Consider the following 24,261-nt stretch of genomic DNA (forward strand, 5'->3'; position numbering starts at 1 on the left):
TTTTATATGTCACATATTACATGGAATGGTTTTACTATTATTTTCCTACCTATCCAATTTATCAATATTTTACTTTTATGTCAAATAGTTTTGTCACCTCAGAATCGTTGCCTACATCAAAGCCTTAAAGGTATCTTCCCATAATTTCTTCTAGCAGCTCCATAGTTTTAACTTTTACACTTAGGTTTCAGATCAATCTTAAACTAAATTTAGTGTTACTTATCATATGTTATTGATAAAATTAATCTTTTAATATTTTTAAAAATATCCTTTATTATCACTGTAGTACTCCTAATCTTGATATTAAAATGATTACACAAACTTCTTTTTTTCTTACTTTTGCATGGTATATATTTTTTGCATCCTTATACATTTCTTCATCTTTAAAGAATGTTTCTCTTCAGCATATAGTTGCATCTTGCTTTTTTATATGATCTCCCAATCTACCCTTTTAATTGGAGTGTTTAAATTGAAGGCAATTATTGATACAGTTGGATATAGTTCTACAGCTTTGCAATTTATTTTCTTTTTGTCTCATCTGGTTTTTAGTCTTATGTTCCTCTCTTCCTGACTTCTTTCACTATTAGAATTAGTCTATTGCCATTAATATTCCAGTTCAATACCTCTATTGGCTTTTTAACTTTATCTTAATTTTTTAATGGTTATTGTAAGAATTAAAATGTGCATTGGTGATTTATCAATGCCTATTTAAACCTAATAAGTATTACTTCAGATAGACTATAAAATCTTGCAAGTTATAATTTAACATATCCACTTATTTTTTGCTACTGTCATGATTTTACTTACCTATTTTTTCTTTTGTTATAAATTTTATAAAGTATATGCTATAAACTCCATATTTTAATATAAACACTTTGCTTTAAATACTTAATTTTCTTTTAGATAACTAAGATCTGCATTTCCATCTGATGTCATTTTCCTTCAGCTTGAAAAACTTCCATTATCATTTCTTCTGCTGGCAATGAAATTTTTAGACTTTGCCTTAAAAGTCTGTATTTCAAATCATATTTTGCTTTATGTAGAATTCTCAGTTAACATGTATATATTTTCCTCCACTTTAAACACTTTAAAGACACATCCTACTATCCTATTATCTTCTGACCTCCACTGTTTCTCATGAGAACTCAGCCATAATTCATGCTTCCACTGGATATTGTGTGTGTGTGTGTGTGCACACGCGCGCGCGCACACACACACACACACACACACACACGCACGCGCGCACACAGGTGAATATATATATCCAGAGTTGTTTGCTATTATCTGCAAAGGGTTGTTCCAATATAGCCATTCTTCCTTTGCAGAATTCAGAAAGTTTAGACAACTATTTTAAAATATAATTCAAGATACTGTCAAAGAACCTTTATCATTTCCCAAATTCATCTACAAAATACTGTATACGAAGCAGATAACACTAACAGATTTAAATAATTTTAAAGTAAAAATATTTTTAAAAATCATCAATATAGATAGGTTTAATTATAATGCCAATAATTTTGTAGGAGATTGTTTTTATTAACCCTAGGGTAAAGTTGGTGTCAGGCCCTTCAGTTAAAGATTGGTGACTGCATTACGCTCAGTCTGCTTTCTCTCCTCCTGGCCCGGAGGAATGGAGCTGGGGGAAAAGTTCAAAGCACTTACAGGGAAACAAAGAAGCGACATTCCCTCTTAGCTGAGTGCCAGAGGACCAAACATGTGACTGTGTTGTGCCCCAGGGAAGCATCACTTTTCCAGGTTAAGCTCTGCCAATAGGGCTGCACATAGCAAACCATGCAGCATAGCATGATGGTTCTGATTCCCAGGTCTTGCAATGGGTGCCATCCTCACTGTGGTCTTAGTTTCGCGGTGCCATTTTAAAAATGTAGACTTGCCCTGACCGGTTTGGCTCAGTGGATAAAGCGTCGGCCTGCAGACTGAAGGGTCCCGGTTTCAATTCCAGTCAGGGGCATGTACCTTGGTTGTGGGCATATCCCCAGTAGGGGGTGTGCAGGAGGCAGCTGATCAATGTTTCTAACTCTCTATCCCTCTCCCTTCCTCTCTTTAAAAATTTTTTTTAAAATGTAGACTTAAAGACTAAATATACACTTCTGGTAATTAAGTCTAGATTTCTCATATGCTCATCAATTATTTAAAATTAGCTATATTTTAATTATTTTTATTTTCTGTCTCCTGCTAACTATTAGATAATTGAAACTGATATCCCACCCATTTCCCAAATAGTTGGAATTAACTTTTTAATTAAGCACTATTTAAAATAGAGCAATCAGAGGACTGCCACTAATTCAATAATACTTCTTAGGAAGTGGCTAGTTTTTCAATCAATCATCAGACAATTACAAAACAGAAAAGCTTCCAGCTGGTTAAAGAAACAGGGCAACTCAAATAACTACAGGACTACATATGCATTTCAGTAAGTAATAATAATAAAAAATAAAATAAGATCATGACTATGGATTTTTATCTTGATCTGAACAGCTTAAGCAGGGGGGGTTTCTTCCCCAAAGGTCTTATAGTATAAAGTGAGAGAATTTACTTATGAATCTGGGCCATTGATCAAAAAGAAGATAAACAAGAACAAGTAATCATCATTTAAATGTTGAATAAAAAAATGTTAAACATCCCTAGAATTTATTCATTCCACAATCACTAGGTTAAAAGATTGGATAGAACCAGTACTAGCTCCTGCTTTGAGTTGTTTCAATGTATTTGATAAGAATTTCACATGGCTGTTCAGTGTTTCTCCATGCAAATCCCTATGTTAACTGGCTTTTTAGTACCCAGGGCCCATTGTTAAACTCCAGGCCTTGAAAGAAGTCTATGTACCAGACTAACTACAAAAATCCTATCTAATAAAAGAGTAATATGCAAATTGGCCATACCTCCACTACACCCACAAGCCACGCCCACAAGCCAATCAGGAACAAATATGCAAATAAACCTAACCAAGATGGCTACGGCCACAGAGAGTGGAGGCTTGGGTTTCCCTGGTAATGGAGGAAGCCAAGCTTTCCGCCTGCCCTTGCTGGCCTAGGCCTCCACTCAAGGCTACAAAGTTTCAATGATAGAAGATACATAAATCCAAACAGAAATGGCGGCAGCCACGGAGCTGGAAAGAGCAGGAGGCTAGGGTTGCCCGCGGCGATGGAGGAAGCCAAGCTTCTGCAGCCCTGGCCGGCCCAGGCCTCTGCTTAAGGCTACAAAGTTTCAATTATAGAAGATACATAAATCCCAACAGAAATGGCTGCCGCCTCGGAGCAAGCAGAAGGCTTGGCTCAGCTCCAGGCTACAAAGTTTCAATTGTAGAAGATAAATAAACCCCAGATACCAGGGCCTCCGCTTGGGTCACCAGGGGGTGTGGCCGGCCTGCAAACCACCACAGGCCCCTTGCCCAGGCTGCCCCACACCCCAAGGGAACCCCCACCTTGATCCAGGACACCCTTCAGGGCAAACCAGCTGGCCCCCACCTGTGCACCAGGCCTCTATCCTATCTAATAAAAGAGTAATATGCAGATTGACCATCACTCCAACACACAAGATGGCTGCCCCCATGTGGTCAAAGATCCTGCCCCCATGTGGACACAAGATGGCCACCACAAGATGGCCAGCAAGGGAGGGCAGTTGGGAGGGACCAGGCCTACAAGGGAAGGCAGTTGTGGGCGATCAGGCCAGCAGGGGAGGATAGTTGGGAGGGACCTAGGCCTGCAGGGGAGAGCAGTTGGGGGGGACCAGGCCTGCATGGGAGGGCAGTTGGGGGGGACCCAGGCCTGCAGGGGAGAGCAGTTAGGGGTGACCAGGCCTGCAGGGGAGGGCAGTTAGGGGCAAACAGGCTGGCAGGGGAGGGCAGTTAGGGGCAAACAGGCTGGCAGGGGAGCAGTTAGGCATCAATCAGGCTGGCAGGGGAGTGGTTAGGGGGTGATCAGGCTGGCAGGCAGAAGAGGTTAGGGGCAATCAGGAAGGCAGGCAGGCGAGCAGTTGGGAGCCAGCAGTCCTGGATTGTGATAGGGATGTCCGACTGCCCATTTAAGCCCGATCCACCAGGATCGGGCTTAAACGGGCAGTCGGACATCCCTCGAGGGGTCCCAGATTGGAGAGGGTGCAGGCTGGGCTGAGGGACACCCCCCCCCCCCGTGCACGAATTTCGTGCACCAGGCCTGTAGTTATTTTATAAATTCCATTTTGCACTTTTGATTAGCTGCAACACTGAAAGACTGAATAGACTCCAAAGAAGGAAAGTGCTGAATATTGTTTAGGTCAAGAATAGTTTACTCATAGGAAGAATCCAAATAAAAGAAGACATCTGTTGGGTAATGTGTGAGTCATTTCAATAATCTGGTTTTGTTAGGTGTTCACATTTGTGATTCCTAATGTCACACTTCACAATTCCTTTATCTCTTTAAGTTTCCTACAAAATACCATTGAAAGAGGGTAAGAAGGCTAGTGGATATTTTTCTATACCATCAATATAGAAAGTTAGCAAAAGGGACCTATAACTTAGATTTGTAAAATTTTGTCCAGAACAGACATAACTGTATTCATTGTTTGCAAATTTAAAAAGACTAAATATAACTATTTTTTTGTCTCTATATAGAAAAGCATATACATTACTGTAACTGGATAGCTAATTGCAAACTTAGATCTTAAGAAAAGTGGCTGCATGATGCTCTAATGGGACTGTATAAAGCAAATTAAATCAACATTGAGCAACCTCCATGCCTGACCCCACTTTCTATATTTTAGTCCAAATAGTTTCATATTAATTTCATTAACATTTCTAAGTATTTTTTTTACATGAACCTTCCATTTGTTGGCTCTCTGGAAGAATATACTTAGACGTGAAGAGCAACTCTACCCCAGCAGGGAAGACAGATACTTTTTTTTTTATGTGTTAGTTATCAGACTGTAATGTAATAATGAGGGTCTAGGTTTACGATTGCCTTTTTATTCCTTTAGCCTGCTGAGCGTGAAAATGTCTTCAGCGTTTCCCAGTAACAACGTAAATACAGCTTGTCTAGATAGAGTTGGCACGTTAACCGTATCTGGCCATTTGGAGGTTAATCTAAGGCAAATGGCCCCATGAACTCAGCAACCTCCCCCCAGCTCTTTCCCAGGCAGCACCTGGCTCTGAGTGGAGAGCTGAGGACGTGCAGCTCAGGGGGCTCCTGAGCAAGAGAAAGCAGATTTTATTGCCTTCAGCAGAACCTATCAATCTCCATTTGAAATATCATTTATTACCATGACAGCATTTTCCTTATCGAGTTTTATATTAAAATGTAGTCACTATATATATCTGTATATTTAAACGTGCTATTGAAAAACAACACTGTGTTTAGAAATCTTTGTCTATATTGATAGAAATTATCATGCTTTTATAAAAATAGACTACAAAATAAACCTGGATGCTTGCCTTTTTAGGATTTAAAAACAGTGAGATTTTTTTAGGAATGTGAATATAGTGCCAATAGAAAACATGTATATACATATAACCTCCTCAGGACCTGGACAATGTTTCTATCAAATGAAGTTCTGATTAAAATAATGTACTGACATTATTTGTCAATTGTACTCTTTTTTAAAAAGGATGACATTGCCATATATCTTCAGCCATGCAGTCATTCATTCATTGAGCACACATTCGTTAAGCACTTACTATGGGTTTTGCAAATTTCAGGAATGGAGATATATAACAGAGAAAAAAAGAAACAAAAATCACCTCCCCTTAATGAGTTTACCTTCTAATGAGGGAAGACAGACCAGCTTAACACAGAAAGGTTGACCTGTCCACTGAAACATTCTCCTTCTTGCATTTACTAGTATCTATAAGGAAATAGAACTTGCTCTCAAATGCTCACATACAACCTAACAAACTTTTTTTTGGGGGGGTATAATTTCCTCCCCCTTGTCTAAAAATGTTGAATAAAATCCATTCTTTTCCCCAGCCCAGGGTAATATTAACATGTTAGAAAGTTGTTTAAACTAATCGGTCTATTCTTCTTACTTTACAGATAAATAAACTGCAGCTCAGTGGTCTTTATGACTTCTGGGAAAATTTACAGTTGGTATCAGAGCTAAGGCAAAAATCCAGCACTTTAAGAAAGTTATAGTTAATAACTTATTCTAACAGTATGGAATAATACAAGAGCAAGTTTTATTTATTTTCAAATTCCAATATAAAATCATGACTCAAACAGTAGTAGAGAAACTTAAAATCTTAAGCTAAGTTATCTGAACTGAATGAATTCAGAATTAGGTAAAAACGTTGATGAAGTATGCCTCAGCTTTGCTTTTTATAGAGACTATTTCTTTTCCTAAAAGTAGATTATTTATCAGTTTCACTGTGTAATTAATCTATTCTTTCATTGAGTAGTTGAAGGGACACCTAAAAGGGTATAAAAATAAAAGCCACAGTATCTGAATGATCCATGTAAGCTTGCTCAGTAGGCGCCCTCTTCCTGTGCCTCCCCTAGCAACAGATCCGGAGCACACACCTCTGCTCCATGAGTCATTGCTTTCAGATCCCCTTCTCTGAGCAAGAGCAGGGAAATCGATCTTTCTCACAAGTTTGCAGGCGTGCTGGAGACTGATTAGTCATTAACCTCTCCTCCCTCCTCCCAGTGCTCATAGAAGGAATTCCAGCATCTCAGTGGGTTTTGAAAAAAGTACTAGTTACAAGCTTTGGAATGGCAGTGGGGTTCCAAAACACTTGTACCATCTTCTCACATATTCAGGACTCTAAATCCCAATAAGTCACCTGAACTCAGATCTTAAAGATGATTCTATGAGATATTTATTCCAATTTTGCCACTTGAGAAATAATTTATCAAATCAGTCAAGCAAGTAGGATCTTTCAAAGACACATCGAGATCATCCCACCCTGGATGGGAAAGAAAATGAGGATGTTAATGTTACGTTCAGCCACTTTTTTTATGTTCTAAAAACTGAACTGCAAAAGAGCTCCTTAGTGAGCTCAAAGAGTTAATGAGACTTCTTGGAGCCATAAGCTGGCTATGGTTGTGTGGTTTCTGTATCCACAGAGTCTGGTACAATAAAAATGTAAATGTTATCTGAGCACACAAGACATTTCATGGTGATAATGAATCTGTTGACATACTGTTCATACTTTATTATATAAATTTCGGTGATGTATTTGCCAGAGAGGAAAACGAATACACAGGGAAATACTCTGTGCTCAACCCTTACAATAGGCTTGGGGTTGGCTCATGCCCGCGTCTGTCCTTGGCACAGTTTGCCCGCCTGCCTTTACTTAATCAAAGCACTGTGACATTGGGAGGAGCATAACAGCTCCCTTATTGACTGAGCTAATCTAACTGGATTTGGAATAGGAACTAGAAGATGAGTCCTTTTAAAGCACAAAACACTGATTCAAAAACCTTTCCTGCAACATAACCGTTTATCGGATTTATCTTCCTTCATGTGTGACCCAGTGTGTGTGAAAGATGACCAGATCGGGAGGGTCCTCAAGCCTGCAGCCCGGAGGTTCTGAACTCAGGCAGAGATGGGAGGACTGTTTAGTGTCACCAGCTGGCAGGACCGGCTCTCTAATTTGCAGGGCCCAGGGCAAAATGAAAATGTGTGACTTCTTGGTAAAAAATTACCAAGAATTTCTGGATGGTGACAGCAGACCCTTAAACCAAGTGTAGAGCCCTGTGCAACAGCACAAGTCACACACCCATATATAAACCTGCCTGCCTGCTGGGTTCCCAGGATGAAGGGCTGCCCTCTAGTGTTGCAGGAAAAAAATGAAGTCTTTATCCAAATGCTTTTTTTTTTTTTCTCTCTCCCTTAGGCCCAGTTAGAGCTTTCACAGTTGGTGTCTTTGTGCATTTTGTCACAAATAAGTTGATATGGAATACATTTATGGGAACCCCTTTGCTCTCCATGCCTTACCATTGGCATAGCATCCCAGCTACCCCAAAGACATGGAAATGAAGTGGATGGCACCTTGGGGGTCCCTTTAGTTGCAGGGGTCTCTATTTCACACTCCTGGCTTTGTACCAAAGGACATTATTTTTGTTCTACCTCATGCTGCTTCTGGGTTATTACTTTTTTCTTTCGTATAGGAACTTTTTTGGTATTTTAAAAAGGCATACTTGATACAATCAGTTAAAACACACTGATAGAATAATTGTAATGATGGTGCTGATTCACATTTTATTTTGTATTAAACATAATGTAACAATAGAGGTCCCTATAAAAATAAGCACTAAAGCTAAAACCAACAACCAACAAAACCGTAGGGAAGCCTGACATATCCTTGATTTTTATATTATATCTCTTCCAGGAACTTTTTTCTATGATGGTGAGATTTACATTGTTGGAGGAAGATGGGGATGAATGTTGATTTTTGTTTGTTTTGTTTTTTGTAGGCTACTTTTTCAAAGTGGTACACTGGAAATTCCTACGGGGGTCCCAGGATAGGTACTTTTTCCCCCCTCAACATCTGGCACATGATAGTAAAAAATAAATATTTGTTGAATGAACTAATGAAAGAATAGGTGATAAAAATGTCATAAGGGTTAAATTCTCTCTGTTCCGAGTTTAATTATAGGTTGCCCTGCATTTACAAAATTCTCTGTAAGTCTTACAACAACCCCTTTAATGTGTGGTGCATATACATATGGTATAGATCAGGGATGGGCAAACTTTTTGACTCGAGGGCCACAATGGGTTCTTAAACTGGACCGGAGGGTCAGAACAAAAGCATGGATAGAGTGTTCGTGTGAACTAATATAAATTCAAAGTAAAGGAGCGGAGGGGAGAGCAAGAGAACCAGATAGAACAGCCGGATCTGGCCCGCGGGCCGTAGTTTGCCCAAGGCTGGTATAGATACTGGTTGTTAAAAATACCCAACTTCCCCACTAGAACAAAAGAGAAAATAATTAATTAAATCTTTACTTTTCCCTCACAAGTCTTTCAGTTCTTTTTTTCCAGGCACCTAAATTACAGATTATTTACTTTTTCTTCCTTCTTGAGTAGGAGAAAGCAGACATTTATCAATACAAGGGGTGAAGAAGCAGCAAGAATTGGAGAGAAGAAGAAGAAGAAGAAGAAGGAAGAGGAGGAGGAGGAGGAGGAGGAGGAGGAGGAGGAGGAGGAGGAGGAGGAGGAGGAGGAGGAGGAGATTGCTCCAACAGGAAAGGACTGGAAATGTTCAGTTCTGCCCAAACTATGGACTCCGAGAAGAAAGATTCACTTGATGTGCACCAGAAGAAGGGAATTTATCCAGGACCCAAGTGTTATGAATAAAAGTAGCAGCCATTTGCTGACAGGGTCTTCTCCCACACTGCAGGAAAAAACTTCAGACTGAATTCCTGACTTCTGCACCATGCCCTGCTCATTTACCCTCACTGAAAACTATTAGAAAGGGCTTTCTGGTTTCCTTTTTGGACCAATGGACTAAGACCTGCCTGTCCAATCAGAACTGCCCCATAACAACCAACTATAAAGCTGACCAGTCAGGACTGTGACAGTCAGACCAATCAGAAGTACAAATTTAGATACCTCATTTCATAACATGGAACTAATTGGAAACCTGGGCCAGCAGAAGCCAGCTCCCCTTTGTCTGGGGAAACACAATTTAGGTGCTGCCTGAATCTGAGCCTCCTGAATTGGAGCTCCATTTCCTCAGATAAGCGGTTTTTTAAAATTTTTTATTTCAGTCTAAAATTAATGTTGGCTTACCAAACCCAGAGCGACCTTGGGCAGAGCTGAAGAAACAAAGAAAATCCACACTGAAGAAACTATGGCCAACTTCTCACTCAACTGTGTCTCCATAGGTGAGATTAGGTTCTGGAAGTTTCTAAGTGTGATTTGTCTTTGCAGCTTGCTCTCAGAACCACCAAACTCCTAGAATCCCCTGGCCCCAAAGAAAGAACTGAGCCCAGTGGGTGCGTTTAGAACTTTAGACCAACAGGAAAGGCTGAGATTAGATTACCTGGTTACAGTTGACAGTCTGGGATGGTGTAAAAGGAAAGGCAGGCAAGGGGTGTGGGGGAGCTTCAGACAACCACAGATGTTTCATTCTACCACTAGGACTGGGTGGGGGTGGGAACATGGGCTGTGGGAGGCTTTGGGGGAACCTTCTGCCATCCATTTCCTCCTCCCATTTCTCCTTCTCTCCAGGTCTATGGGCAGGAGGGAAGGTCCTGGACCAGGTGGGGCAGGACCCTGGCCAAGGATCCAGTGTCTGGGCACGCCCCTGAGCCCAGCCCTCTTCTGTTTCCGCCCTACTCTCCCACACCTCCACGGGTGTGCCTTTCTCTGGTCATAACCCCTGGGCAGAACAGACATTAACTGCTGCTAAAAATACCCCCCTGGAAGCTCGCAGTCCCCTCTCCCCGAGTGGCCGGGTACGGGGCACGGGCACACAGCTACTCAGATCAGATATCCCTGCTCGGCAAGAACGACAGGACAGCCTGGGCGGGCAACGGGACAGCTCTGGAATAGGCGGCAATAGGTGTGCTAGCACTCAGAGTCCTGAGCCCTGGGGGTCTCCAGGGGGCGACCAAGGTGCCTAGGAACTCCTGGGCTGTTTGCTGGTGGCAGGAAAGGGGAGGGTCGCTGTGCCTTGGATTCCTTAGGCTTTGGGAGAAGGCGAGATTGGCGGGTCTTTGGGTCAGACAACACTCCAGTATGAAACGTCCTCCAGAAGGATGGGCTCCTTCGGAAGAGCAGCGACGAGATCCCCTGTCACCCGACGCTAGGACCAGGGATCTCCATCCCAGGAGTGTGCAGAGGGGATGCTGCCCCTCCCCCCGCCAGCTCCAGTTCCGTCTTCGGCGCCTCCCACTCAGTCGCTCCAGGTGGTGTGGAGGGAGTAACCCCAGAGCCCGCCCGCCCTGAGCCCAGCGAGGCTCTGAGCCGTTCCCGCCCGTCAGAAGGGGTTCCATGGGGTGTGGCGGCCAGAGAGCTCCCCCTAGACCTCCGATACGGAAAACCCTATCCCACTGGGCACCTCCAAAGTGAAAAGTGCAGGACGCAAGTATGGCTGCCTCACGAGGACGTGGCGGGGGTCCTGCGCTCCGTCACCTCCGCCTCACTACTCCATTGCGCATTTGGGGGCTTTTCGCCTAGGACTCCTAGGGTCCCCGCAGCCAAGTCCCCCTGCCCTCTGTGGTAGCGCGGGAAGCCCACCACACAGTGTTGAGATAGAAGAGGTGGGTGGGGAACTCCTACCCGCTGGGGAGGGGGGCAAGGGTAGTAGAACCCCTCTTCCGTGCCCCCAGATAGTGAAAAGGAAGTAGTCCCCGCGTTCCTCTGAGTAGGGGCTACTCTAAGATGGGAGGTCTCCTCCCGGATGGTGGGGAAGATTGGGAGCACCTCTCCACCCCCTGCAGCCCGCCGAGAGGCTGGGGGCACCGGAGGGTGGGAATACCCCGCTCCGTGGCGCTGAGAGCTAGTGCAGAGGAGGCCAGGCGCCCCCGCAGTGCTCTGAGCGCAGTGGGAAGTGGCGGTGGGGGGGCAGGGGGCGGGCAGGGAGAGGGAACCCCCAGGCTGAGCTCTGAGGTAGTGGAGAGGAGGTGGACCGAGCTGTGTGGGAGGGCGGAAGGAGGGGACACCCGGGTGGGGCGCGGCCGGTGCCAACCTCCTCCCCCGCTCCTCGCACTCCTCCCATCCGCCAGCCCCCGGCCTCCCCTAGCACACGGCCCGGCCGTCGGGGGGCAGCGGTGCGCAGAGGCCAGGCTGCGCCGCGCGGGGTGAGGAGAGGCGGGCGGAGGGCCCCCGGTCGCACCCGCTCCCTCCCGCGCGGTGGCGGCAGCGGCGGCGTCGGGAGCTGCCCCCGAGGCCGCCACCCGGCCCTCGCCTGCACGCCAGCGCCCAACCCGGGGCGCCGAGCTCCGCTCCCGCCGAGGCCCCTGAGCGCAGCTCGGGGCGCGGGCAGCGGCGCGGCCAAGGCGGCGCAGGAGTGAGAAGCGGGCGGCAGCGGGCGGCGCAGCCCGGGCCGGGCTCGCTCGGCCGGCGCCCCGCGAGCCGCCCCGATGTGGCAGGAGGCGATGCGGCGCCGCCGCTACCTGCGGGACCGCGCCGAGGCGGTGGCGGCGGCGGCCGCGGGCGGCGGAGGCGACGGCGACGGGCTGCAGCGGTCCCGGGACTGGCTGTATGAGTCCTACTACTGCATGAGCCAGCAGCACCCGCTCATCGTCTTCCTGCTGCTCATCGTCATGGGCGCCTGTGTCGCCCTGCTTGCCGTCTTCTTCGCGCTCCAGCTGGTGAGTGGCTTCCCCCCGGGACCTGCCCCGCGCATTCGCGGTCCCGAGAGGAGAGGGACGCAGCTCGCCCAGCCGCGTCCCGCCTAGGGCGGCCCTTCCCTCTCAGCTCCCTGCCCCTCCTGCCTGCCCGAGGCTGGCCTGGCTCTGGCCAGGGCTGCAGGCACGAGAAAAGTTTCCTTGGACGCTTCTGCCCAAAATAAAGTTGCCAGGGTGTTCACCAGGTGGACCGCGGGGCGTGAGTTTCCCCTCTCTGCGAACCCGCAGGCAAACTCCGCTGTGCTCTGCGCCCAGGCTGCTGCCTGCCACCTCCGCTCCGATGCGTTCCTATCCAAATCAACCCCTGACTTCCGTGGCCGCTGCCTGCCTCCTGAGCTGGTGTTTCAGTTTGAATTGGTGTTATTTAACTTTGTAAAACGCCTGCCTTGAGAAAGTGGTTAATAAGGAGGAAAGTGGTTTTTTAAAAGTATATTATCGTACATCTTTGCCTTTAAATCTTGTATGTCTTTAGTCCCATAGACAGAAAGGGATGGGCTGTTGACCGGTTGTGACTCTGCATCCTCTGAGCCTATAAGTATCAGGCGAGATACTTTCCCGTTTCTAGAGCGGTAGGTAGTTAACTGTGTACTAGCGCTTGTAAAAGTGGATTTCATTAGTAGGAGCATCATGCGGCCCAACGGCTGATGTCAATTTTGCCAATTTGTATTTTTCAAGCAGAAAGCTTTGGCTCACTCCCTTGAGCAGTGAGGGGAAATCTGTAGATGGCAGTAAACTTCCTGTCACTGATCCTTCTGTTTGTGTGGTTCAAACTTTTGCACCTCCTGTTATGTTTGTGCTAGGCATAGATTACCCAGTGAGATACTTTGGGGGCAGTAGTTGATCTGGGGATGTCTTCAGCTTAGACTAGAAATATGCACCACATTTGTGTCCACTGAGCAAAGAAGTGGATGTTTGTGCCTGTTTCACCCAGTGTGCAAAATAGCTGTCGGTACTTGGCAGGTGGTTTCTGATATCCTGAGCCAGATGGTGCTCAAACGTTATGCATTGGAAAACTTGCCATCATAGGGTTCTTTCAAAACTAGAGTTTTCTTCACCCCCACACTGGTGAAGGGATGCTGTCTTCTGCTGGAATCCAGGGAGGTCAAAATTAAAAACAGAGTGTAGGAGAGAGCATGATACCACATATCACAACTGGCTAGTACATGTAAAGCAGAGAGCAGAGAGCGCCCTTTGATCCTGTGTCCTGGGTGTGGGTTTAGGCCAGGTCTCACACCCCTGTAACCAGCACAGCATTCAGTGCTCCCTGGAGTGGCATCATTATCTCTCTTCACCACTTTTAGGACCAAAAAGGACTTGGAGAGAGACTTCTGGTCAACCTCACTGGCAAGCAGCATTTCTAAAAGCATCTCCTTTTTGTTCCAGAACTTTCAGGGAAGAAAACACGTCAGTTTCTCTCTGGAAATCTGTTTTGCCAGGACATAGCTGCTGGTGATTCTGTTGAAGCTGTAATGCAAACCTGTTCTGGCTTGTTCTCTTCTAAGTGGAAAAGGAGGAGCAGGTGATGGCCTATTTATAGCACCGTTAATATATTTAAAGACAACTGGGGAGTTCATACTTCCCCTACACACACGGCATTTTTTGTCTGTTTGTTTTTGCTATGACATAGATCTCTAATTTATTTGACCTCCTTCGTATATATGCTCCTGAATGGGTCAGTCAGAGATTCAGTGGAGTCGAGCTGAAAGCACCCTTCTCTGACCTCTTGATCTTTGTATTTGTGGTTCTTTACACAATTCCGTTATGTTTCATTTCAAGTGGTGCAAATGCTTGAGTGGTCTCCTTTTGCAAAGTTTACACAGGCGATTTTACTTTTCCTTGATCAGTCAATTATTTTCACACATTCCTGCCATTCAGCTAAATCATTTTAAGCACTAAATGGGCACTTCCCATGGCATGGCTGTAGCCCAGGCTGAGGTCCAGATGGATCCCGTTCTTTTTTTTTTTTTTTAAATATATTTTATTGATTTTTTACAGAGAGGAAGGGAGAGGGATAGAGAGGTAGAAACATTGATCAGCTGCCTCCTGCACACCTCCTACTGGGGATATGCCTGCAACCAAGCCCTTGACCAGAATCGAACCTGGGACCCTTCAGTCCACAGGCCAATGCTCTATCCACTGAGCCAAACCGATTAGGGCTGGATCCCATTCTTTTGCTGTACCTGGTCCATGGTCTGACTACTGTGTAAATCCTTTGAGGTGACAAACTGCACAGAAACATTCCAGATTTTGGGAGGGTTGTGGGAAGGCTAACTTCAGGTGGGAACTTGGGCTGCACGCCAAGCGGGAAGTGGGAAACCGTGGAGGAATGGGCACATCCTCTGAAACTGTACCTCAGGAGGGACTGGGATAGTTCTGAGCTCCTAACAGTTTATTTCTCTTTTGCTTTTAGTGATGTCATAAGCAGCAGTTCCTCTTTCCAAAAATATGTTCTCCATCCAGATAGTCAAAGATGGTTGGGATAGGACCATTGGAAGATGGGACGGTGTTAACATAGAGCAGTGTTTACATGGATAGGGTTGAGTTAACTTTTGCAGGCTGATCAGAGCCTGGCTTCTGAGAGATCTACTTCAGGAGATGGAAACAGCTGCTTGGGGCTGGCCCAGGTGTCCACCTTCCAGCACTGTACTAGAATAGCTACACAGTGATGTAATTCAGGAGCTCAGCAGATCTATTTTTGCTGTCTGAAATCTTGGACAGATTCCTTCTTTCCCATGAATCTGTCCGATTTTGATTTCCATTAGATTTCCATCAGTTCTTGTAGTAGAAAAAGTCTGGCAGTATTCTTGATGCACATCCATAGATCTGAGAACATTTGGATTGCAAAATGGTCTTAGCATCATTCCAGTACACAGTGATTTTTTTTTTCTATATGTAATTGCCTTTGTTCAAAGTGGTTGGAAATATCTACTAAAAAGAAAAAAGTAGGCATTGTCTTGATTTTGTATTTCTCTAACTGACATTATTCAGAACCTAGTTTCACTTAATTTCAATCTACGGTCGATCCATGATTCTGCATCATGAAGTTAATCCTCAAAGTATTTGTATTGTACTGTAAAAATAAGTTCTGAATTGAAACTTCACCATCTTGCTTAATTATTTGCTACATAAAAAGCTATTAAGTAGGTTTAACTCCATATTTGTTAAGAATTATCTAAACATGAAACAAAGTTAATAGAACCCATGATAGCATGTCTAGAATTTTAATATTCTGTTTAATAATATGAGAATATTTTCCATTGCTTATCATGGAAATTTTTAATGGTAGTACTGGATATGATGAACAAAATAAACTTTGCCCTGGAAAACTGGCAATTAATGTGACCAAACTTTAAGTAGTCTAAGTCTTATGATGTCACTTCATTTTCTAGGGCTGGTTTTCATTATGAAATGTAAGAAAATCCTTTCTCAGAATTAAATCCTCCCTCTTTTATTATGTCCCGAATCAGATAGCTTTTCTCAAAATTTGCCTATATTTGTTTGTTTGTCAATAACAGCTGGCTCTAGCCAGGTTTGTTTTGGCTAAAATTTGTAACTAGAAATAGTCAATATTTCAACTGGAATGGAAAAATTTCATTCCCATAAGTTTTAAGAGGTCAGATATTGCAATACAAAAGATTCCTGGGTGTATTTTTGGTATGATGCTGAAAGCCATATGGGTATATACTTTTATGAAATATGTATGTACTTTGAATAAATATGATTTTCACTGAGACTATGATCTGCTTTCTTCGCTTTTACTGTGATTTCGTGTAAAATCTTTACAATGATAACCCTATGTACTTTTTATTACAAATCAAATTTCCAGTATCTGGTGTTTTTCTAGAGGCTGATATATCAGAGTGTTTCTTTTGTCTGTACATAGAGAAAGAATCATAATTCTTCCCAAACCAACCAAACAACCAACCCAATCACTGTAGGATGAACTTGGCTTTATTATTGCAGACAACATTTCAATGGCCTCGGTTGAAGGATGACAATGGGAAGAAGTCAATCCTGCAGCCCTTTTTTGGGGGGTGGGACACCGGGGAAGGCAGGTAAATATGCCTGTCATCTCCTAAGGAGCAGGAGTCTACACATACTCTCTCTAGTCTGGGGATGGAGGCAATAGTGCCTGTTCTTAGGGATTGGAGTAGAGGTAGCTAAAGATACATCTTTTTGAGCATTTCTATACATTCAGGAAAATCTTAGTTGGCAGGTATTTGTAATTTACAACCAGTAATTCCCTGGTATAAATGAAAGAAAAGGAAAACTGTAATTTTCTGCAGGAAAGGTGGTTACAATTTAGAGGGCTAGCAAGAAAGGACTTTGGAAGCATCCTGTAGATATTAAAGTGCATAATTAAAGTACCTTGCTTTCTTCATTTAACAACAGCAGAAATTGTAATGGTTGAGAGCATCTATCCGCGTGGCATTTTGGCTTTGTCCCTTTGTGTGATCTTGGAGAAATTGTTTAAGTTCTGTATGCCCCAGTTGTCTTTGTTTGTAAATGCAATGGTACCTGTCTTCGAATGTGATGGTCCAAATTAGTACATGTGAGGCACTTAGAATAATGTCTGACACAGAATATGCCCCCAGAAACTATAGTTCTTAGTGGGTCTTCTGTATCTGCATTTCCCCTATTGCTATGAAAGAACACATAGCCACATAATGTTAGGGCTGGAATGGCTCTCATTCTACAGATAAGGAAACTGAGACCAAAAGAGGTGAGCTCATTTCTTCAAGGTCATGCCATGGCGGCGGTGGTGGTGATGGCACTGGGTGTAGCACGTTTGACTTTTCCTGGGTGAACTTTTCTAGAGCTCACTTCAGGTCTAGAATGCCCATCTCTGACCATGGCACAAAAGCAGTTTTCTTGTTGAAATTTCATAATGATACAGACATCCTCAACCTTCATTCTGTGTAAGGGAGTCACATGTCCATTTTCTTCTCTTGAATGTTAAAAGGATCTGGGTAGAGATGCTTCCTCACAATGAACTCACTGAGGTGGGGCATCAGTTGTTCTCATTTTGCTGAATATTCCCAGTGTCTTCCCCGTTAAGCAGAGGATCCCTTTGTGGCTTTGCCTCTATTGTCTGAGCAGTCCCTGGCATAAAGACTGCAGCATGTAAAATTCATTTCAATTGAACTGTTTGTGCAACTCATGGATATTTTTAAATCAAACGTTCTGTTTAGGAGATAACACAGTTAGAGCTGATCTATTGCTCCGCTAAAGGTGTTTATGGTTGTACTAATTGGTATGTTTGATCAGTAACTGTTGGCCAAAACCAGGTATTTGTATACAACCTACTGGTACACTCATCCTTTCTAGAACTTGATATTGGCATGGGCATAAGATCAGGTTCTAGAGCTGACACAGTCCAGCCTTGGCTGAGCACTCTGCATTGGTTTCTGCCTCTGACATCTGCAAAGCTTATGAACTATACGGAATCAACCACTACATTACTGTCATCTGATGTGCAGGGCAGTTTTGTAAATCCGTCTCGTCTCCTCAGCTAATTGCTAGTTCTTTAGGGAAGAAGTCTAGCACTCCCCATATTTAACACAGCACTAACCATTTCACAGGTGCTTAATTAACACTTGTAATTTATGGTGTAGGTATGTTTTCCCCAGCAGCTGCTTTTCCAGCATGAGCCTACAGGTTAAGAGCACAAAACTTTGTTGACGGACCTGGATCCAAGCCTCAATTTTGCCACTTTGTGTGTGTTCCTGACATATTAATGTATCTGCCATAGCCTCAGCTACTTCACCTGTGAAATAAAATGAATAAGATCACTAGGATCAGGGAGCTCTGTTGGGAATTGAGATAGATCATGAGAGCACTTAGCACAGTGATGGACACCTACTGTACCCCCAAAATGTAGGCTATTCTTGTTATATTTGTACCTTGGGGGTTTTCCCTGTCAATGTCTCCTGTAGCTGTATTTCTCATTGAAAACTAATTGAGTACTAGGATTTTTAAACCTGCGCATGACAGAACAGGAGAAGTGTTTCTATTTATATGATATACGTTGTGCATATAACTTTGAGTTTTTTTAAAAAGGCACAGAAGCATAGATTGTTTAATTAAAAGTCACATTTTGACATAATTTAACATTCTCCAGAAGTAAAATTCTTGTCAAGTTGACACTCATATGAACATTCATATTTTCCAATTTTGTTAGTTTTGATGTTATATAAGATATTTACCATGTGATTCCTCAGTGTCAAACTAGAGAAGTGACACACTCCTGGCAGTTCTGGTTTGCACCACTAGGTGCATTTGGGAGGAGAGAAAGGGTTGTTGAATTAGCTCCTGTGTTTGGTCCATTTGACCAAATTAAAACTTCACTGGTGTTGCTTCAATGCCCTCTTTGTATAAGGATATAATAAAAATCACAAGGAAGGGATCTGAGGAGAGATTCGAATGAAGCCTTCATTAGTTCAACTGATGCTGGCGATGTTACAAATAATTAATTTTGTTTCTTTGTTTTACTTGGGTTTACACTTTCATCCCCAGGAGTCTGATTCGGGTGACAGTGATGGACACAGTAATAGGAGTCTCAACCTGAAAAACCATTGGGAGCAGCTTTGCCAACCAGTTTTCTGACTTTGCCCAGGGTCCTAGAATGAATGATGATACCAATACAAGAGAGAAAGGGAATACAGACCTGGGCCATGACTATAAGGGATACATATGGCTAATTTTATCTTAGAATCAAACCAAGTCACTTAAAAAGACTTGGTTGCTGAAATGGGAATCTTAAATGATTAGCACAATTAAATATATGAACAATTTATTGCATTTGAAACATCAGACATAAAGTATAATAACTTGTTTTTAAGTCATTGAAATTCCTGAGATTTCTCAAGGTGGTTATTGTTGTCTGAAAGAGTCAAGTCTCTAGGGTCACTGCCCTACAGAAGATAGTGCATCAACACTATTGTGAGGGGATCCCTGACTGCACGATCTTAGAATTAGAACCTCTACCTATTTCTACCAACATCCTTTATTACCCTACCAGACACAATGAAGTGGAGATATTACAGCTAGGGCCAGCCAGAGATCAAAGATGCTGGCTTCCATTCCTATGTGCTTATCCCCCAAGACAGTGAAGTATTAGTATGTGTTTTTATTTATTTATTTATTTATTTATTTATTTATTTATTTATTTAGAGAGTTGTTGTTCCATTTATTTATGCATTCATTAATTGCTTCTTGTATGTACCCTGACGGGATTGAACTGACAACCTTGGCATATTAGGATGATGCTCCAACCAACTGAGCTACCCAGCCACGCCTGTATGTGTGTTTTAAATGTCCTGTATTATTTTTTACAGTTATATAAAAAATAGAGGGCAAATAATTAATATTTAAAGCTACTAGTGACCCATAAACATTATGAAGGACTCAACATTTTAGGCTAGTTTATTACTAGAACCAATAAAAAGCTATTGATGTTTAAAATTAAGAGACCAAAGAGATTGGGTGAATGCAAATGAAAGAGATAGTGAAGAAATGTTAACAGAGTTCAAACATATGGCAGATCTAACGTCAAATTCTTTCCTATCGTTGACTTGCACTTAATTCATACATACGTAACATCTGTTCCTTGGAATTGGACTTTTAGGTAAACAGAATGGAAGTTATCATTTGATTAATGTGGTTAATATTTGATTCTTGAGCATAATCCTCATTAATCTCTATCTGGCTCACTTATATATTCATGCTCAAATAAACACTCATGAGACCAGTCCAGCCTAGAGTACTTCCAGTAATGTATTTCTATCTACACGCTGCACCATTCCCCTGCCCACCCTTAGAAGTCAGCTTCATATTGCACTTTCTGTTTATCATCCTCTTTTTTTATTCATTTTATCACACACATATATCATATATATACATATCACATATGTATGCTATATATGTGGTGAGAGATAGTGATCAAGATCCATTTCCATATTTTTTCTTTGTGGAGAATGAATTTTTACTGATCCATTATAGTTATTCCTTTTCCCACACCAAATTCCCACATATCAGTGGTTTGTTATGGACTATCTATCCTGTTTCATTGCTTAAGTTTTGTCTTGTTGTTTTTTTCCCTTGGTAAAATTGCACACTTGCACACACAAACACACAGATTATAATTACTAAACCTTTATGATAAGTATTTATATTTATCAGGGCAAATAACATGCAACTCCTTTAAATGTTTCTTGATTATTCTTTTGTTCTTCCATATAAACTTTGCAATCACCTATGTCCTACGTCAATCTCCACATAAAACCACTCTATTGGGAATTCGAGGAAGATGGCGGCTAGCAGGATGGAGGTGAGGGAGAGGAAGTGAATGAGTGAGGGGATGAAAGGAGAGTGTGTGGATGTGTGTGGTGAGTGTGTGAGTGAGTGAGGGACAGTTAAATCCCCATAGGAGCAGCAGGGGCTGGCAGACCAGGCTCTCATGGACAAGGAGAGACTACCACCACTGTGGGCACTCCCCGGACTGCAGGACTCCAGCATGGAGCCCACACCATCTTGAAGGGGAGAATAGCCTTTTTTAGGAACTCATCAGCACCACCAACCAGACAGGCCCTGGAACTGCCCCGTGACCCAGCAGCCACTCCAGCCAAAATCCTGCTGCCCCCCTCGCAGACCCGCGGACTCTGGGACCTCCACCTCCACCGCTCCCGCAGCAGTATGTGCAACATCCCCGTCCCCAGCAGCAGAACTCCGGACTCCACATTCTCAGGTTTCCAGTGCACAGGCATTCAGGACACACCACCCAGGGCACACCACTCCATAGGCAGTACCTGGGAGCCACTGGGAGCCCCCGCGGGCATGATTTTGTACAGACAAGGGCGCGCGGCCCTGCAGTAGAAATTCTGAACTCCCACTTCCTGAACAACTGCCCACGGACACCCCAGCTGTGCAACTTCAGTGCCAGGGCCCCTCAGAATGCATCAGAGCTCTGCACAGGTAAAGGCACCTCCACTCTCGCGCATTTCCAACAAGCAGGCCCCTTGAGCCATCTATCCACAGCGCGTTCTGGGGAACAGCTGTCAGACTTTGCTGGGTGTGATTCTGCACAGACAAGGGTGCGCTGCCCTGCAGTAGAAATTCTGAATTCCCTCTTCCTGAATAACTGCCCATAGCCACCCCAGCTCCTCAACCTCAGTGCCAGGGCCCCTCAGAGTGCATCAGAGCTCTGCGCTAGCAAACGCACCTCCACAGCTGTGAGCTCTCTCTGGGTGTGATCTTGGACAAACAGGCACACTCTCCCCCGCTGCAGTAGAAATTCTGCATTCACTCATCCTGGATACCTGCCCACAGACGCCTCAATTACGTGGCTACACTGCCAGGGCCCTTCAGAGTGCTTCAGTGTGCCTCGGTGGCAAACGTACTGCAGGTGCCCCTGTGAGCCGCCACTGGGAGCGAGTGTCTAGCCACCACAGGTGCAGCAGCAAAAGCTGAGTCTGCCCACCCACAACTACAGAACTCTGGACACCACAGTCACGCCTTTCCAGAGAGCAGGCACCCTGAGCCCCATCACCCCAACAGACGGTTCCTGGGTGCTGCTGTGAGTCCCTGCTGGGCACGTGTGATTTCAATCAGCAAAAATTGGCACACACCCCTCTACGGCTGCTGACTTCTAGACACTGCAGTTGTTCCTCTCCAGCTCGCAGGCCTACATCAAGAGAACCCAAATAGCTCAAGTAGAGAGCCACACTAAATTACCAAGCCCAGGAGACCTGAGAGATTACACCAGTAGCACCATCCCCAAAAGAACCTGGGTAGCAAAGCAATTGGATCTATAATTAAAACAATATAGAAAAACATGGGAAGACAAAAAAGCAATCCCCAAAGGAAAGAAAAAGAGGAATCACCAGAAAGGGAGTTAAAGGAAACTGAGGTTAGCAACATACCAGGGAAAGAATTCAGAGTAATGGTTCTAAGGATGCTCAAACGACTGGATGACAAATACACACAACTCAATGAGAATTATAAGGAGCTGAATGAGAATGTCACCAACATAAAAAGGAACCAAGAGGAGATGAAGAATGACATAGCTGCAATAAAGAACACAATGGAAGGTTTAAGCAGTACACTAGAAGAGGCTGAGGACCGCATCAGCAAGTTAGAAGACAAGGTAGGAAAAAACACACCAACACAGCAGCAACTGGAAAGAAGACTTAAAAAGCAAGAGGAGAGCCCAAGGGAGCTTTGGCTCAACACAAAATGAAACAACATTCGTATAATAGGGGTACCAGAAGGAGAGGAAGAGAAGCAAGGAATAGAAAACCTGTTTGAAGAAATAATGACAGAAAACTTCCCTGATATTGGCAAGAAAAAAACCATGCAAGTCCAAGAAGCACATAGAGTCCCAAACAAGATGAACCCTAAAAGACTGACACCAAGACACATCATAATTAAATTGGCAAACACCAATGACAAAATAAGAATCTTAAAGGCTGCCAGAGAGAGACAAAAAGTTATCAACAAGGGTTCTCCTATTAGAATATCAATGGATTTCTCAACAGAAACACTCCAGGCCAGAAGGGAATGGAATGAAATTTACAAAGTGATGCAAAGCAAGGGACTGAACCCAAGAATACTATACCCAGCAAGGCTATCATTCAAAATTGAAGGTGGAATCAGGAGCTTCACAGACAAAAAAGGGCTAAGAAAGTTTATCACTACCAAGCCAGCAATGCAAGAAATGCTAAAGGGACTGCTGTAAAAAGAAGAAAGAGGCAAGAAGAAACACAAACATTAAGGAAAAATATGACAACAAACATGTACTCAATAATAACATTAAATGTAAATGGATTAAATGCAGCAATCAAAAGACATAGGGTAGCTGAATGGATAAGAAAACATGACCAATATATTTGCTGTCTGCAAGAGACCCACCTCAGAACAAAGGATTCACACAGACTGAGAGTGAAGGGATGGAAAAACATTTTTCAGGCAAGTGGAAATGAGAAAAAAGCTGGAGTTGCAACACTTATATCTGATAAAATAGACCTCAAAGTAAAGGCCATAACAAGAGATAAGGAAGGCCACTACATAATACTAAAGGGAGCAATTCAACAAGAAGATATAACTCTAGTAAACATATATGCACCCAATACAGGAGCACCCAAATACATAAAACAACTTCTGGAAGATATCAAGGGAGAGATTGATAGCAACACAGTCATAGTAGGGGACTTTAATACCCCACTGACATCACTGGATAAATCAACTAAACAAAAAATTAGCAAAGAAACAGCAACCCTAAATGACACACTAGATCAGGTGGACTTAATTGACATCTTTAGAACATTTCACCCCAAAGCTACAGAATATACATTCTTCTCCAGTGCACACGGAACATTTTCAAGGATAGACCACATATTAGGACACAGGCAAAGTCTCTTCAAGAAGATAGAAATCATATCAAGCATCTTCTCAGATCACAATGGCATAAAACTGGAAATCAACTACAATAAAACCAATCCAAAAAAATCAAACACCTGGAGACTAAATAGCATGCTATTAAATAATGACTGGGTTACCAGAGAGATCAAAGAAGAAATAAAAAACATCATGGCAACAAACGACAATGAAAACACAACAATCCAAAATCTATGGGACACAGTGAAAGCAGTCTTGAGAGGGAAGTTCATAGCTCTACAAGCCTACTGCAAAAAAACAAGAAACAATGGTAATAAATTACCTAACCCTACAACTCAAAGAGTTAGAAAGAGAGCAACAAGAAAAGCCCAGTGTAAGCAGAAGGAAGGAAATAATAAAGATCAGAGCGGAGATAAATGACATAGAGACCAAAAAAAAAAAAAAAAAATCAACAAAACCAAGAGTTGGTTCTTTGAAAGGATAAACAAGATTGATGAACCCCTTGCCAGGATCACCAAGAAGCAAAGAGAGAGGACCCAAATAAACAAAATCAGAAATGAAAGAGGAGAAATAACAACAGACC

General features: G+C 43.3%; 1 protein-coding gene across 1 annotated transcript in view; it reads left to right on the top strand.

Moving 5' to 3' along the window:
- Positions 1-11,867: 11,867 nt before the first annotated feature.
- The window catches only part of ADCY2 (adenylate cyclase 2), a 312,377-nt gene continuing 299,983 nt past the window's right edge, over positions 11,868-24,261 (top strand). Inside the window, exon 1 of the mRNA XM_080681480.1 lies at positions 11,868-12,248. Coding sequence (XP_080537606.1) covers positions 12,018-12,248 — 231 coding nt within the window. The 5' untranslated portion in view covers positions 11,868-12,017. The remainder of the gene's footprint in view (positions 12,249-24,261) is intronic.

The sequence above is a fragment of the Plecotus auritus genome (assembly GCF_963455305.1).
Source record: "Plecotus auritus genome assembly, chromosome: 7".
Taxonomy (NCBI): domain Eukaryota; kingdom Metazoa; phylum Chordata; class Mammalia; order Chiroptera; family Vespertilionidae; genus Plecotus; species Plecotus auritus.